General features: G+C 38.6%; 1 protein-coding gene across 1 annotated transcript in view; it reads left to right on the forward strand.

The window, feature by feature from the left end:
* The window catches only part of nova2 (NOVA alternative splicing regulator 2), a 45,482-nt gene extending 28,599 nt beyond the window's left edge, over nucleotides 1–16,883 (forward strand). The window contains exon 4 of the mRNA XM_058413592.1: nucleotides 7,181–16,883. Coding sequence (XP_058269575.1) covers nucleotides 7,181–8,206 — 1,026 coding nt within the window. The 3' untranslated portion in view covers nucleotides 8,207–16,883. The remainder of the gene's footprint in view (nucleotides 1–7,180) is intronic.
* The last annotated feature ends 281 nt before the right edge of the window (nucleotides 16,884–17,164 follow it).

The following is a 17,164-nucleotide window of genomic DNA, read 5'->3' on the forward strand; positions in this document are numbered from 1 at the left end:
GTGTGTTCAAGGACGTATGTTGTGATTTGAACAGTTCAGTAAGGAGGTATTTTACTCTTATATGTCTTATAGCATCAATATCTAATCAGACAACAGTTTTAGAAAATATTAAATATCAATAAATTGGATTTCTATTTGAATTTGAAATGTTAACGAAAATCCAGCGAATATAAAAAGATCAGCTCAGTATGGTCATTTTAATAACTGATATTTTTCAGAAATATACATAATCCCTACTGTATTAATGTCTCTTCATTGTATTGATGATAACAGTTGGGGATTGACTTCAGTGGTGATGCTATTTGCCACATAAACCACCAGTTCCCTCTAGATTCCACCAAACACTAGCCTATTTAATTATCCTGCATCTTGAATCTAATCAGAGTTCTCATTGGAGCGAACACACACACAAACACACACAAACGCGCACACACAAAATACAGCAGTGTGCTACACCCGTCCGCTAAATTAAAAGCGACATCAGGGAAATTGCTATAACGTTGGAAATGGAAGAAAAAAAACAACTTGTGTCTGACACTATCTGCCCATGCTTTTCCCGGTCTGATCTCAGGGGAAGTGGGGTGGGTGGGGGTGGGGAAAGGGGGTTGTTGGTCTGTGGCTGAAGGTAGCCAGGAATAATTTATGCCATTTTTAACCTTCAAATCCATCAATCCACTGCAAAAAAGGTCACTCTCTTTTTGTGTCGAGTATTGATCCAATTTGGAGAGCAGCCAATGCAGAGGGAAAGCCTTACACAACACTGGTTGTCTGACAAGGAAGTGCATCCTCCAAATGCTGGGCTCAGATCTCTTCTTGGAGCAAGGAATTACAAGTTGGCTGTCAGAGGCTGTGTGTGTGTTTGTGTGTGTGGAGTCAGATGTAGGTCGTTTTGGGAAGAGTTGGCGATGCATTTGTAGGAAGCGCTCATGCGGCTCTGATTGACGCTGCTGTCAGCCTGATTATTTAATGCGTGTTTCAACTAACAGCATTTTACTCTATAGGAAAATAGTTTAGTATAAATATATAATGCATTTTAAATATACTGAAAACAGAATATTCAAATATTTTCAGTTTTGGTTTTATATATATATATATATATATATATATATATATATATATATATATATATATATTTATATATATATATATATATATACACACAATACACACAACTGTATTGAAATAAAAATAATAATAATAATAATAATAATAATAAATTCCTATCCTTTTGTTATTTGTTCCTTACTTAACATTTTGCACTGACGAATACTAGAATAACAAAACATTTTTTCTACATTTTTTATATGTCTGTATTTCCTCAGATGAAATCATTGCTGATAATTGTTTCTTTTTAAATATATAATATTTTAATGCTGATAATTCCCGGCCACATTGTGTATGTGGACATAAGAAGACGTCAGACGTTGGCAACCGCGATACAGCAGTGCTTAGGAATCTGCATGTCTCATTAATCAGTGTCAGAGTTACATATACTCTATGTCTCATCACACCTTCTGATCATCTCTGACACCCGGGGAGTTGAGTTGTGGAATTCTTTGATGAGTGCAGGATGCTAGCTGTCTAAAATGCTAGAAAAATGAATAATAAATCAAACTCTTATAAAATATACATGCATAAAGAACGCCTTTTATGTCTTGTTTTGGAGAATAGATGTCTGCAGGGAACAGGTCTTCTGATAACGTACTACTTCAAGAAAGTTGTTTGTGTTTATATTTTGGTAGATTTTCATCATCTGTTTTGCTAATACCCGTTTTTAGTTCTCTGAAGCTGAAGTTCAGAAATCTCACATTCGAACTTTAGTAACACATGCAGCACCAGTCAAAAGTTTGAAACACACGACGAATCCAATTTCTATCCATTTATATTTACATTTACGTTTGTGAGGTTTGGCAGATGTCCTTATCCGGAGCGACTTACAGAAGTGCTTTACTGAAGTCTCTATCAGTGCATAAATTCTTACACTAGTTCACTAGGTCACAGACTAATAATATCATCAGACTAAAAACTCTGTTGCTAGGTAATATATCAATAAAAGCAAATAATTAAGATTTTTAGTTTTTTAAGTGCTAATTTAAGTACGTCAGGAAGAGGAAGACATCGTTTAAAGGCTGCCATTGACTCAGATGTGTGGACATTTTGGGGAAGTTCATTCCATCACCTAGGTGACCGAATAGAGAACTGTCATCATGCATGCCTTCCTTAAATATACTTGTATACATACATATATATACACACACACACACACACACACACACACATATATTTATTTATTTATTTATTTTTCAAAATCTGTCCCACCCTAAAAAGTTTTAAATTTAGAAGAACATTAGAGGAAACTGACACAAAAGCCATGTGAGAATGGCAGATGTATGCCAAGATTTATTAATGGTTTTTTAATTCTTTAATTAAAATTATATTAAATATATAATTAAACTTTTCGGTCATTACATTGTTCAACATTATTTCATGTTATTTTATAGCCTTAACATTTCATATTGACACCAAACAGAGGTTATGATTTTGACTGGTATTGTATTACCAACCTAAACTGCTCTGTCTATGTTTTTTCAGTCTTTGGTTCATCTTGTTTCACGCACTGATTACACATTAGTTTGTCCGATTTCTATTTATATTCTATTTCTGTTGAATACAGTAACATCTGTGCACTTAACTGTTCTATATTCAATTCTTTTCACTTCTTTTATTATAGCTTTCTAAGAATATAAAACGAATGAGTCATACATTACATAAATTATCATGTCATGGCTAAAGAGAAATGATTATTTATTAAACCAGACTCTCATCTGTTGACTGTGATATTGTGCTCACACCGCTTGATAGACTTGAAAAGAGAAATGTTCACAGTCAGTAAACAATTTAGCAATTATTTTTGCGTATATATAGTCAGACACTAAGGATAAGTCCCAAGTGCTTTCTAATTGCTCATTATTACACACCCTGCATAGAGCACACTTAAAGGGAGTAGGGAGGCATTTTAGATTTAACCAAAAGTAAATTTCAGACCACTGCTGTAAAAGAACATCCCTATTTCGTCAAAGTAAACACAGGCATTGCAAGAGTTAAATCACGTTTTAATCAACAGAGGGTGCAGCATTTACAAATTTTTGTACAAATCTGTACACACATCACCAACAGCTTTCTTAGTGAAAGATTAGTCATGTCTGAGGTTCTTCAGCAAGTTTCAGTGGGATTCTGTAGTAATATATGGCAAGACAGAGAGAGAGAGAGAGAGAGAGAGAATTTGTAAACTGACTTTAGTCATGTATAGATTCAGCAGAGTATGTTGCAGGCCAGGAATACACTGCGATTTAATATTGCAATATTGTTTTTAGATCATACTTCCCACCCCTAGAGAACAGTATGTGAGCCATTGTGGGTGTGGCAGCAGGTGGATTTGCTCTTGATTTGGAGTTATTATAGGCCAAACTATTTTTGGACCCTTGATGACTTTGAGTGCTGCTGGGGGTCATTTTATGTACATGAATATGACATGGTGTGAGTGTGTGAAAGAGATATGTTGGTTTAAGAGTTATTTAACACCGATACATTCCCAACACACAACTGAATAATGCAGGATGATCAGTAGACTAAGCGAGTCCTAATCACATCCGATTAATGTGGAATATTTACGGTCCAATAATTTTGCCCCTCTGTTCCTCTTCACTTGTCTTCACTTGTGGCATTTAAACAGAGGTTGATGTGAAAGGAAAGAAAAGGTTAAGCAAAAAGCTTAGTGTGACAGAGGGAAGGATGGAAATGACAGGCGGGAGTAATCCTCCAGGCTAGAGCAAACTCCTCACTTCATTCCGAATAAAAAACGACAACAAAAGTCAGCAGCTATTTGCATCTTTTTTGACCCAAAAGCATGAGGACTGCGAACATGCTTCTGGACCCTCAGTGGAGAAGTGCAGCCTCAACCAACCTTCAGACTCTGGAGGTGAGATAAAGGACAAGGTGTTATTTTTAACCAGCTGCGAGATATGTTGTGCTTTTTTTCTGCGTTAATGCCAGTGGTCAGGGCACACAGATGCAGCAGAGGGATGGACGATTAAGCCTGGGATCAGGAGACAGGCGATTATCCTAGAGTCGAGCGCTTAAGACTTCAAAGTGCAAACAGCTTCGGTGGTGGAGTCACACATCACTCTAGGGTACAGAGACAGGCAATGTGTGTGTGGTGGAGGGGAACAGTTGCTGTTTTCCTTGGAGGGTTGGGCAGGGCCCTGAAAGACCCTATGGTATTGTCCAAATCCTCCATCTCACTGTGTGTTTCAGAGAGAGCTCAGAGAGGGATTCGGGTTTAGTCATGATGCTATTAGAAAATGGATGCACATTTAGGTCTTGTGTTTACTTGGGCAGTGGTGTGAAGTGTTTCCAGAGAGTTTGTACACGATACTGCATGTGTCAGTGTGGCCTGTTGGAGAGCGTCTTTAGATGTGCGATTGCACAGGCTCAGGGGGGCTCATTTGCAGCTTCAGCGAAAGCTCAGCAGAAAGAAGGCTTTTCCTTTGTTGAATTTGTGCTGGGCTCAGGCTCCGCTCTCATTTTATTTATTTTGTGAGGCAGAAATGTAGCAAAAAAAAAAAAAAAGTGTGGCTTTGAAATAGCAGTTCCAAATGCACAGATCCTTTATGACCGGGCTGCATTTTATTACCATTACCCATAACCCCCAGCGAACTCCACACATGCTCACAGTTCATCAAAGGTTAGCGATTCCATATGGATGAAGGTCCTGGAGGAGACCTTGATCGTTTTCAAACATGCACATGCATGCTCTCTTTTTGTCTTAAATGCCCCTCCCTCTTCCCTGTTTCTCTCTCATGCCGTCCATCTCATATCCTTTCCCTGATTTTTTTTGTTTTTTCACCCTCTCACTTTGGTATAAGAGGAGGGTCGGGAGATTTTCCTCTCACCTTTGTGTTTGAATGCTTTTAGTGAGACAACCATTTTATCAAATGAAATGTGATTAAAAAACTGAAATATTGCAATATTGTGATAAATTGATATTAAAAATAAAAGATACAGTACACTTTTACTGAGATACCACAAGTATTGTGATATCTTTTTTTGAAAAACATCTTGAAAATTACTTACTTAAAAAATTACTTTCAGCATAAACAGCCGATTTAATGATAAAATTGTGTTATATAGTGCTATTTTGAATAATTGCTATTTTATATAGTGCTGTTTTTATATTGATTAATCTAGCCATGAATGAAAAATATAATAAAATCCACCGTTTTCCTAATTTTCTCACAGTTTTTAAAATGTCAAATATAACAGGGACATATGTAAGAATGCCTTGTTTGGTGCCAGTACAATAAATTTTAACAGTACTCATGGGTGAGAGTGATTCCTTGCACTTGACTCAATTTGTATTGCATTAAAAATGGTATTTGGGAGAGAGAAGAAAAAGCACATTTCACCATTTTAACACAATTCTGCTTTTTCATTTTAAGGTGAGAAATTGAATGTTAGTGCCTGCCTTCAATTTCTATGTAAATGTACTTTAAAGCCATGGCAGTGGAGCTCAGCAGCCTCTGGGGCGCCGCGTCTGCAGGCAGCACACTGCAGCATGATGCATAAAGTGAAAAGGGAATCAAACAAAAGAAACAAGTGCAAGACTGAGCCAATCACCACCCCTTTTTTCCTCACTCTTTTGCTTTTCACTTTGTTCATACAGACACACACACACACACACACATATATACACGCACACACACACACACACGTATTCTTTCTTTCTTTCTCTTTCTCGGCTCAGTTAGCCTGCTCCTCCCATCTTTTAAAAAATATTTTCCTCTCCCTATCTGTCATTATGACAGTGTGCAAATATGCTGAATTCAAAATTGTGTAAATGTGGCTATCAGCCTGCTGGTTTCATTGTATGAAATGGAACTAATTAGCTGACAGACGTTCAAAGCATCTGTTGTATGCATGGTTACTCTGTTTTATATGTCATATATGTTCTATACATATTTGTGCTTAAAGCCTCTGTATTGTTTAGACAGATTCTACTTGTGAACGAATTAATGAATAAACATGCCCTCCATCTTCTTATATATTTTTAAAAACTACAAAAAAGGCATATGTTTTTTGGCTCTTTAGGACCATGGTGTAACGCTTTATAAGCACTTATGCTTGTGTCTCTACAAATATTTCTTAAATGAAGTGGAACCCGTTTTAAGAGCAGGGTGGTGTTTGTGTGCGCAGGTGTGTATGTGTGTGTGTCTGTGTTTCCATGTGTAGAAAAGGGTGGTTGGTTGCTATGCACTGTTCCGACTCCCTTTCAATCGCCCCTTGAATGCTGGAGTCGAGTTGCCATGGAAACACTGACCCCTGGGAGTCGATGCTTTTCACGAGGAGCCTCTTTTTACCCAGTGATTCACAGTGCAGAAAGCATGAGGACAAAAACCCACACTCACTCACTAACTCACTTAATACTTTCTATGCCATGTAATAATCTTGGATGTGTTTTAAGGATTTAATTTCTCTTTCTACAAAAACCTGAATAGAGAAGTGTGCTTTTTGCAAACCTAAAGGTGTTTCTAAAAGGTGTTTTTCCTTCTCAATTCTTTGCATAATCGCATTCCCACTTTTTTTCTACTTGTATGTTTCCTCATGAACTTTACTCATGTCTAGAGGACTGTTTAAGAAATGATAGTAGGGGGACATCTGCTACATAATAGGGAAGTCTGTTTGTAGCTCATCCAACATGGACACAAACATTGCCATAACTGTTTCACTCCTTTCCTAAGTGACTAAGAATGCCAGAACACGTTTGTTCTTTAGCTGAATGAATCCTGTTTTAATAAGATCAATATGCACAGAGAACTTTGTGTGCCCAAATGAGCATTAAACATTGCATTTCAAACTCATGACACCATGGCAACCAATGTTTATACTTCCTCTGTTGGTTTTTTAGACAGGCAATTCGTCATTGCACATATGAGCCAAAGACAGTCAGGCCAACACAGCTGAACAAAATCAATGACTAGATTAAATTCAACATGATAAGTATTAGCGAAGAAATGTTGTTTATCTTATAGTCAATTCAATATACTGGTTTCATGTAGCTGAAGTTAATCACTTGATCTGTGTGTTGATTTTCCTATCTGTTTTCTGTGCTTGTGTTCTCCAGGCCAAGCTGATTGTGCCCAACAGCACAGCAGGGCTGATCATCGGTAAAGGTGGTGCTACAGTGAAGGCAGTTATGGAGCAGTCAGGTGCATGGGTGCAACTTTCTCAGAAACCAGAGGGTATCAACCTGCAAGAGCGTGTTGTCACCATCAGTGGGGAACCTGAGCAGAACCGCAAGGCTGTTGAGATAATAGTACAGAAAATCCAGGAGGATCCACAGAGCAGCAGCTGCCTTAACATCAGCTACTCCAATGTCACAGGCCCTGTGGCCAACTCCAACCCAACAGGCTCACCGTATGCTAACTCGGCAGAGGTGATGCCCGCTGCAGCTGCTGCGGCTGCCGCCACAGCCTCCAGCCTCTTGGGGCAGGCCAGTCTGGCAGGGGTGGGTGCCTTTCCCGCCGCTGCCATGTCAAGTTTCTCAGGAAATGACCTCCTGGCCATCACGTCAGCTCTTAACACATTGGCTAGCTATGGATATAACACCAATTCCCTGGGTCTTGGGCTCAATCCGGCTGCTGCCTCAGGGGTCCTAGCAGCTGTGGCAGCCAGTGCAAACCCTGCAGCTGCCGCAGCAGCCAACCTGCTGGCCTCCTATGCCAACGACGCTTCCACCAGTACCGGCCACCCTGCCACCGGCCTGGGAGGATTTACTTTGGGCTCGCTGGCCGCTGCCACTGGGGCTACCAATGGGTACCTGAGCGCGGCTTCCCCACTAGTAGCGAGTTCATTATTGGCCACCGAGAAGCTGGCTGAGGGTGCAAAGGATGTAGTGGAGATCGCCGTACCTGAGAACTTGGTGGGAGCTATCTTGGGCAAAGGTGGCAAAACACTTGTGGAGTACCAGGAACTGACGGGAGCCCGAATCCAGATCTCGAAAAAGGGAGAATTTGTTCCTGGCACTAGGAACCGAAAAGTCACCATCACAGGATCACCTGCTGCAACACAGGCAGCCCAGTATCTCATCAGCCAGCGAATCACATACGAGCAGGGTGTGAGGGCCACCAATCCGCAGAAGGTGGGCTAAAACAGGGAGAAAGAAGGAGTGGGGGATGGATGGAAAGATACAGAGAAAGAGAAAGGAGGGCAAAAGTTTCGAAGGAAATCATCCACTATGTGCTACTTGCATATTTCAGTATTAAAAAAAGAAGGAAAATAGTCCACCTTGCAAGAAATGGAATGAGTAAAAATATGAAAACCAAGAAAAAACATGTAAAATGTATATATGGGGTTATTTCTTAAGTTTTCATCTTTCAGGATTTTTTATTGGTTGAAAATTTGGTTTAGCTTTTTTCAGTTTTTCTTTTTGAGTTTATTTTTTCTGGACAGTGGTGAATGGTATTTCAGACTGGCATGCTTGCTGCAGCTCCCAGCAGGTGGTGGGGTTGAGGGAGAACAGGGTGGAGCAGTTGGACTTAAGCCTACCTGGAATCAGCCCTGTACCCATTGCCAGTCCCTTTCTAGCTGACAAGAATATTATTATTATTATTTTATTTTTTACTCCTCAGTTTAATTGCCTACCCCTATGTCCTTGTATGTGGGCCTGATGCGATGGCAAACAAGTGCTTGGGTTTTAGACTTAGGGCAGTTTCCCCTATGTGGTTAGTGGTACATGCCACCTCACCCATTGTCCAAGTCCTCAAAAGTCCCAACCAGCTCAGCCAGCCCGATCCCTGCAGGGCAGGCTGGGATTGTGGCAGTGAGGGGAAGCTGATTAGGGTCTCTCCTTCTAGCTACTAGCTAAAAACCTGGGGTTCTCTTTAAACCAGGTGCATGCCATGCAATGCTATTACAGATTTAGCTAGCATAAGGGACGTTTATAGATCTGGTTGGGGACACAGGCCAAGCATAATGCACCTACTTGGGTCAAGTTAGTACCAGAGCAAACAGACAATGTGGCGATATGCGCCTGGTATTAATCAAAATACTATTATTAGTAGTAGTAGTTCTACTCTTATTACAAAAATCCTCACCATTGATATTATTTATTAATATAATTTCACCCACGAGGACTGAGGTGTTTTCATTTTTTTTTTTTAATTAATCTGTGAATTCAGGTTGACATGAATGTAAAGACAATATTTTGGATTTAGTTTTTTATTTAAGTGAATTGAATAGTATGTCACAGTGTAATATATGTCTTATTTAAAGTCCAGTGACAACTGCACCGTCGGCACCATCAGAGAGAATAGCAGCAGGTATAATGTACTGTACGTTAAAATTAATACATGGAACACACACATGCACACACACACTCACATAGGCACATACATTAAAAGGGAACCACGTCTGACTTAAGGGTAGACAAATCAGTGAAACTAGACAATTCACATATGTTTATGTCTAATTATAAATTAGAAATATTGCACAAGTTGAAGGGAGTGTAACGATAACAAGAACAAACTTATTAATGAGATCAAAACCCTTATGTCTTGAAACCCCATAGAACTTTCAAAAATGTCCTCTTTTCATTATTAGAAAATGTGATGCAATTATATATTTAATTTCAGTGAGCTAAGTGACGACATCTGCTCAAGTCATTTGTCACTGGCTATGGACAAATTGTGTAGCTGTATCATATATCAAACAGAAATATGTCTGTTTGTGGACATATACTACTGAACAACTACAAACATGAACAAGACTTTAGTTCTGATGAGCACAGGGATGCTTTTTATTAAACCATTCATGCCTATTTTTTCATCGTGGCAAGGAGATGAACAAACAGAAAGATTTTTTCAGTCATTTCATTCAACTTGCTTATGGGTTAAGTAGTTAGCTATCCATGTCCTACACAGCGGGTACCATTAGTTTTGGACAATTTATAAAATCTCTCTGTACTCATCAGAACTACCTGTGTGCTGCTAAACAGTCCAGTAGACATGCTTATGTTGTTAGAATACACTGAATTTCGTCTTAATGCACTGTGAAGTGTGGAGGCCATGCTTGAAGGCCCAGAAATAAAGGTTCAATGTAAAAAAAAAAAGACAAAAAAGCATATCGGAAAGTGTAGGGTGTCTGAAGAAAACAGCCTAGGACAGACTGGTTTGCTACACACAGAAAACATCTAACTAATGACGAAGAACCAGTTTCTTTGGGTATCATCTTGCTACTATATCAGCCTTTCAGTTCCCAGCCTTCCTCTAAATTGCCGCATTCAGCATTCACGGTGCCTGCTCCCATATTTAACGCTGATGATGGGAAGAATATTCCACGTCCAGCTTAAATGACCCATGGTCCTTGTGGTTTCATTCCAAAAATTTAATTGAAGTTCATCTGAAAGGAGATTTTCAAGCATTTCAAAAAAAGAAAAAAAAAAAAATGACCTTTCACTTTACCAGTAGCCTGGAGGAACAAAAGAAGCAGAACAAAACGTTGAGACCCAGAGCAGAATCTAGACAGCAGTGTGCTCTCTCTTCACTGACTAAATATACAATTGTCTTCCTCTCAATTTCTCAATTTGGAACGCCAGGGAGAGTAAATCTGAACCGATTGGTAAGGAGACTTCTTTATTCCCATCTAACACCATCAACCTTTCCTCACCTCTTCTCAACCCCTCTTTACTTCCGTGCACCTCCCATTTTGACACATCAACCCAGAGACCCCCTTCTCTCACATCTCTCCATGGGTGGCAATGTCTGGTGCTGAAGTGCATGTTTGCTTGCCCTTTCACAAAACAATGACTCGACAGAAGAGAAGATGTGACCTAGGTGTTGCTGTGTAGAGAGGAAATGCTTGCACTAGACTCCACTGCAGGTCCACGCTTTGAAAAAGAGCCTGTGTGTAGCTGCCTAGTAAGAAAACTTGTCGGTTTTACTGATGAGGGGTAAATGCAGTTAGCGTAAAGCCTTTAGGAGAATCTATGATGGCTTCGGCTGACAAGGAAACAGTTCCGCATCTTGTTAAACACGCTAATGACGCTACTTACTAATTATGCTAGCGGCTGCAGTAGACAGTAGCATTCATGTGTTTTCCAAATGACTGAAGGCAAGGATGATTTGTGGCTGCCATAGGTTCCAGTAAAGTGCGGCGAAAGTTGAGAAAACTGGAGTGCCTCCGCATTTTAGAGTGCATATTCGTCCCACACATAGAATTCTATACATGCGTACAAACACACCGTCTTGTCACACATCATGGCCACCACAAAAAAAACACACGTGCACCCACAACTGCACTTACACACACACACACACTTACATTTTTTTGCAGGAAAAAAAAAAGAGGATGAAGGAAGATTCATTAATTGCAGAGAAATTTGATTAGTAACTTTAAGAAAAAGCAATTACTGTGAAATTTTAATGTGAACACTAAGAACAGGTGCCATCATAGTGTGCCTAGGAGCAGCTTCCTGTTTGCGTTTTTCTTTTCCTTTATTTCAGTACTTAAAATGCATATTCTGGGGGGCGTCTGCATTTTTTTTCTGTTGTTGGTAACTGGGGAACTAGATAAAATGTGATCAGTACTGGAAGCAATATACGTAGTAGCATGTCGTCCTGTCTCGTCTTTTATTCTGTCTGTGTAGGAGCTTTCGATTTACCTAGGTGTTGAGTAGGTTTGCATATTTAATATTTTTTAAGTTGTGAAGATGCTGCTATTGAATAAGTGACGTACTAAAATTTAAGATAAACATATCTGGTCAGTCGTTTAGCGAGGTGTGCTAGTTCTAAGAGGTGTAATAAATGCTACATGATAAGATAATTGCTATATTAAACAGAATACATGAACGTGCCAAAATAGTTCTTTACAGATTCAGCAACTGTAAATGTGTGATTTAAACACCTTTAGCTACAAGCAGACTTACTTTTATAAGTTTAAAAAAAAATGTGAAAAGTGCCAAACAAACCACAGTTAAGGTATAACTAGCAAAGTGGCCGTTTTTAAAAGTAGTAGGAACAAACTAGATGTTAGTGCTATTAAGTTAAAGGTTTTCGGCCCCTCACGAACTAATATACGAGAGGAAAACGTGATGAGGGAATCATCTTGCTCACCTGACAAATGCATATAGTGCCATGTGGCCATTAATGCTACATCACTGGGGCTAGAAGACTGCCGTAGACTTAGGCTAGCATGAGTTTAATACGTTATCAGCATTCTTAATACAGCCTTTTCTAGTTCTGAAAATGTATTTTGTGAAAATAGATGTTATCTTTTTTTGCACGTCTATATTGCATGATATCAAAAAGTAACGTGTGGATTTAAAAAGAAAAAAACAAGAAATGAAAATCATACAAAAAAAAAAGAGAGAAAACATTAGGCAATGTGCGTTCATTTTGAGGACAAATCTTTGCATGCCAACACTAAGAGCATTGGAGTTTTATTTTACACACTCTGACCTGTCTTTTAGTTCTGCGAAGACTAAACTGAGAAGTTTTGTTGTCCATCTGCAGGAACCAAAATCATTCATACATAATCATTGTGCATTTCTCTTTGTTTGCAATTTTGAAGTACAACAATATTTTCAGAGAAAAAAAATGTCCAGATGTGGTTGTGATTTTTTTAAGATAGCAAAAGCAACCTGATTAAAATTGGGTTTTAAAAACTATTGTTTTCTTTCTCACTAAAACTGAGGTCTTGTCCTTGAATGTACTCACCACTGCATAACTTTGCATATCACTTTCAATCATGACTTTTAAAGCATGATGTGTTTTTGTATATTGTGTGCCAATACTAACATCTTTTAGGCTACATTACGCCCAGTGCTTTCTTCAGTTTTTGCCACATTATAACTCACATTATGCTCGAACCCATGATTTTTGATGATACGCACTTTATGAACCTTTTTCACCCCAAATTCGAACTGACAGTGAATGAGTTGTGAAAACGTATCACCTGAGCCCTCTGTCTCTGCTGTTCAGATTTTGTGACTTCCACACCCCAAAAGCTATTCTGCTACGTGAAATGTTTTATATGACAGGCTAGCCGCTAATCTCCATTAGTAAATGATAAATGATGAATAAATGATGAGCGTTTTGAGTTTATTGTCAAGGTGCCACAAAGACAATGCCACAATTTAGTTGAAACGTAAACATATTCCAATTATCTAAGCAAGCAAGAAAGCTAGCTTTCACAAATTTTGACAGAAATTGGAGATGCACCTTATTGACTTCTTTGATATTCAAGCAAAAATCAAAAAATGTTCCAAAAAGTGCAAAAAAACTTCTCTATTAGGTCTATACCAGTATATCATTACAGTGCATCCAGCCATGCTTTGTAGAGTATGACTAAGGCTTTTCTGTCTCTATGCTTTTAGCAGCTTTATGTGTGGACATGTTGTGGCACTTCTCTGTCGGTGCTCTTGCACAAACAAAGCTCGTGTTTTGTTTCATGTTACTAAGTTTGGCGGCTTTGTCACATGCAGTAAAGATTAATGCAAATTTTTATGGTTTGTTCGATGTTGAGAAGGTCATTGCTTTTAATGCGGGCATATTGCTAGAGCATTGCACTTTTCCAACTCCAGTCCGGCCCCACCTGACCCTCTAAACAAGCCCTGGGGTCACTCTTATGCTTGTAACCATCAAAGCACCAGCAACGTTAGAACACATTTGTCATATCACTGTTCTTTTCTCTCTTTTTAATTTACCTGTTTTTTGTTTGTATGACACTCTCTAACCTAGACCAAGTATAACAAAAATGTCATTCATATGTATCCTGTTTACTCTCCCTTTCCCCCTTTTGCACTTTTCACTGCCCCCTTTTTTCCAACCACTACCCACACTTCTGCCGAACCTCTCCCTCACACCCTCCCAGACTTTCTCCTGAGTGCCAAATGACAACAGTACCATTCCAAACGTTTTGAGTTCTCTTGTATGTTGGACATCCATCGGACGCACCCATGAAGCCAGCATGTTACTCCATAACATGATGTCAGTCATGACGCCTCAACATTACCCCCCAAAAAAAAAAAAAAAAAAAAAATGCAACCAGTAAAAAGCGAGATCTGGATTAACACGGTAAAAGGCTGGCTACCTCTCATAAACTGCTTTTCCTAATTCTCTGCCATCTCTTCAACCTCCAGGACATCACTGATTGTGTGCCATAATGTTGGGAGCACTTGTCACTCTCCTCACCCCCAAGTCTCTCCATTTGAGTTTTTTTCGATGGGAAAAAAAAAAAAAAAAAAAAAAAATTCATTTCGATGACAGCTTTTTTTCTTTAACGTAGAAACATGCTCAGAAAAAAAAGCTGAGGAGTGTAAACGTCAGCTGCGCAGCCATCTTCTGTCTTCTGAACTTTGAACTTTTCACCCCTCATGAACTTTATTGACCTTCTTCCTTCCCTTCTGTGTTCATCAACTGTTTGGACTTAAAATCTCCATTCCATCTCCAAACCTTTTAGAGACTGTGCAATTATAGTTGATATGATTGGATTTCTTTCTCTTTTCTTTTTTTCTTTTTTTCTTTTTTTGTTAAACTCATCATTGGGGACAATTCTCAGAGATAAAGAATAAAAGCAAAAGAAAAACAACAAAAAAAAAATCTTTAAAAAAAAAGAAAAAAAAAGATCCCAATTGCTTCTCCACAACTTAATTTTCTCTTTTCATTGTAAATATTTTTGTCAGAATTTGTCGAACTGTAACCAGAAGAGCGTTCAACAGATTGGGGCTGGCAGCATAAAATCGGGTTTTGTGGAGTGCTTTAAGCGGCATAGGATAGACTTAAAGATCAATTAGTTTGATATTAATGAAGCATGCTAAAGCAACATCCATAATTCTCGTTGTGAATGGGACAGGTTACATCTAATATTGAAAGAAAGAAAAAAAGAAATGTATGCACAGGCAAAAAGATTTTGCTACCGCTTTCAATCATTAACCATAACAGCTGCTTTGAAAGAGTTAATCACTTTAACTGTCACATTCTTGCTAAGATTCAAGCTTCACTTGTGTATCACATCAAGCTAGTTTTGTGGTTTTATCATCTATGAAAACTGCTTTGCATATCAATCTCATATCAAGTACTGTTCACATCGAAAAATCCATATATCAAAAACATTTCTCGCATTTTAAAACTCATAGTCGACATGTTTTGTGCTACTAACGGTTACTCCACGTGGAATGAGGCAGGTTTCGCTTCGGAACTGATACTAGTGGTGCATATCAGCTGTGTTGAGTGTAAACGGGTGTCCATTAGATGTGTTTGATAGGAGCATGATTCTCACCGTGTCCCGTTTCCCTGCAGGGAAGAAAGATCAAACCATTTCCATGAGTCATAACCGAGCTTTGTGCTCCACATCTAATGTTTCTATGCTGCCAGCTTTCTTTTCTGATAACCCTTCATGAACTTATTTATTTTCCAACTACTCTACATAATTAATAAATGACAACAACTAGAAAAAAAAGGGGAATGACTGGAAAGATGAATTACTGTTTTGTTTTTTTTAGTATTTTAGTGGTTTCTTTTAACACCATTCATTAACTGACTTAAAGAAAAGTATTGAATATTTAATGTAATTGTAGCATTGTGTTTGTAAAAATAGTGAGTTGTGTTTCTTGACTTGTGGATTACCAGTGAAGTCAGCAATTTAGTGCTAATATATATTAAGTCGTTTTTTAAGATTTTTTTTTGTTTTGTTTTTTTTCCGACAGCAACAACAGTCATTATAAATGTTCATTTTAGCATCACCTGTCTTCTGTTGTCTTATTCTTCACCTCCCACTACACTCAAACTCATCAAGTAACACATTGCAAGTTTGTGCCTGAAACCATGTGCTCGGTCTTGGAGGGACCATGATGCATGATTGTGTGTGTGTATGTGTGTGTGTGTGTGTGTGTGTACACGAGAAAGAGAGAGACAGAGAGAGAGAGAGAGAGAGAGAGAGTGTGTGGATGAGACTGACAGGCTTGGATGGATGGATGTTCTGTCCTCTGTTCACAAAAGCTAAAATCTGTAGGGTTTCCATTTACCAATGGAACCTGCTGATGTTATAGCTGAAACCCATCCTGTGAGCCTAGTTGATTTTGATCGTCCATAACCTCCCGTTTCCTGACCACTCTCCACCACTACCTTCTCCCCTCCAAGTCATTCCCTGCCACACACTCCACACCATGTGATGTTCTCATTGATAACATATTACTCGACCAAATCCACCTTAACACTGTTCCCATGAGGAGGTGGTTGCCAGTCAACCTTCCTCCCCTAATCATTCGCCACCATTCTTTATCGGCTGCCGGGGCCAGGTCCAACCTGACAATTTTTAAAAGAAAAAGAAAAAAAAGTCATTAAAAAAAGAAAGTAAAATCCAGAGCAGTGATTCTCAGGGTGTCTACGATGATCTACCTTACTTTGTGATTTGACCGAATCACAATCCAGCTCTCCCTCATGCTGTCTAAGGAGCCCAAAGACGATTCAAAATGTATGATTGCTTATTAAGTCTTCGAATGATAAGAATGATTATGCACCCGTCTAATGGAGCAAAGCAAAATGCTGTAATGTTTACAACCTTACCGAGACCAACGCTGTTGAAAGAATGTGTAGAAATTAAACGCAGTTCTTTAATAATGAAGGGAAAAAAAAGAAATTCCAAAAATGACTTCGTTTTAAATGATTATTTCTTTGTGACATGGAGTAATGTGATAATGACACAGTTTTAAACATTGCATGTTACTATTTCTTTGCAATGTCAAGTTTTTTTTTTAATGTTAGAATGGATGGTACGGTGTAACGTTAGAGCTACATTTAGTTGCTAAAAAATAAAATCCATTGGTGTCAGTGTTTGTCACCTAATTTGAAGAAAGGTACTGGATGAACATCAGAAAATGTCATTGCTACTGTACAGCTTTTGTTCATACAGTATTTGTACATGGTGAAGATGAAAATAAACAATATAATATACTATTATGAGGGAAACATGAAGAAATTGTAAAGCTAGGGTGCATAATGGGGCTATCGGTCCTGTACTAAATCCCAACGAGAGGTAAGTTAATTTCTGAGAAAATCGACATGACCTTAAATACCTTAAATATTGAAAGAAATTGAATGGATAATTAGCA

The sequence above is a fragment of the Hemibagrus wyckioides genome, linkage group LG17, assembly GCF_019097595.1.
Source record: "Hemibagrus wyckioides isolate EC202008001 linkage group LG17, SWU_Hwy_1.0, whole genome shotgun sequence".
NCBI lineage: Eukaryota > Metazoa > Chordata > Actinopteri > Siluriformes > Bagridae > Hemibagrus > Hemibagrus wyckioides.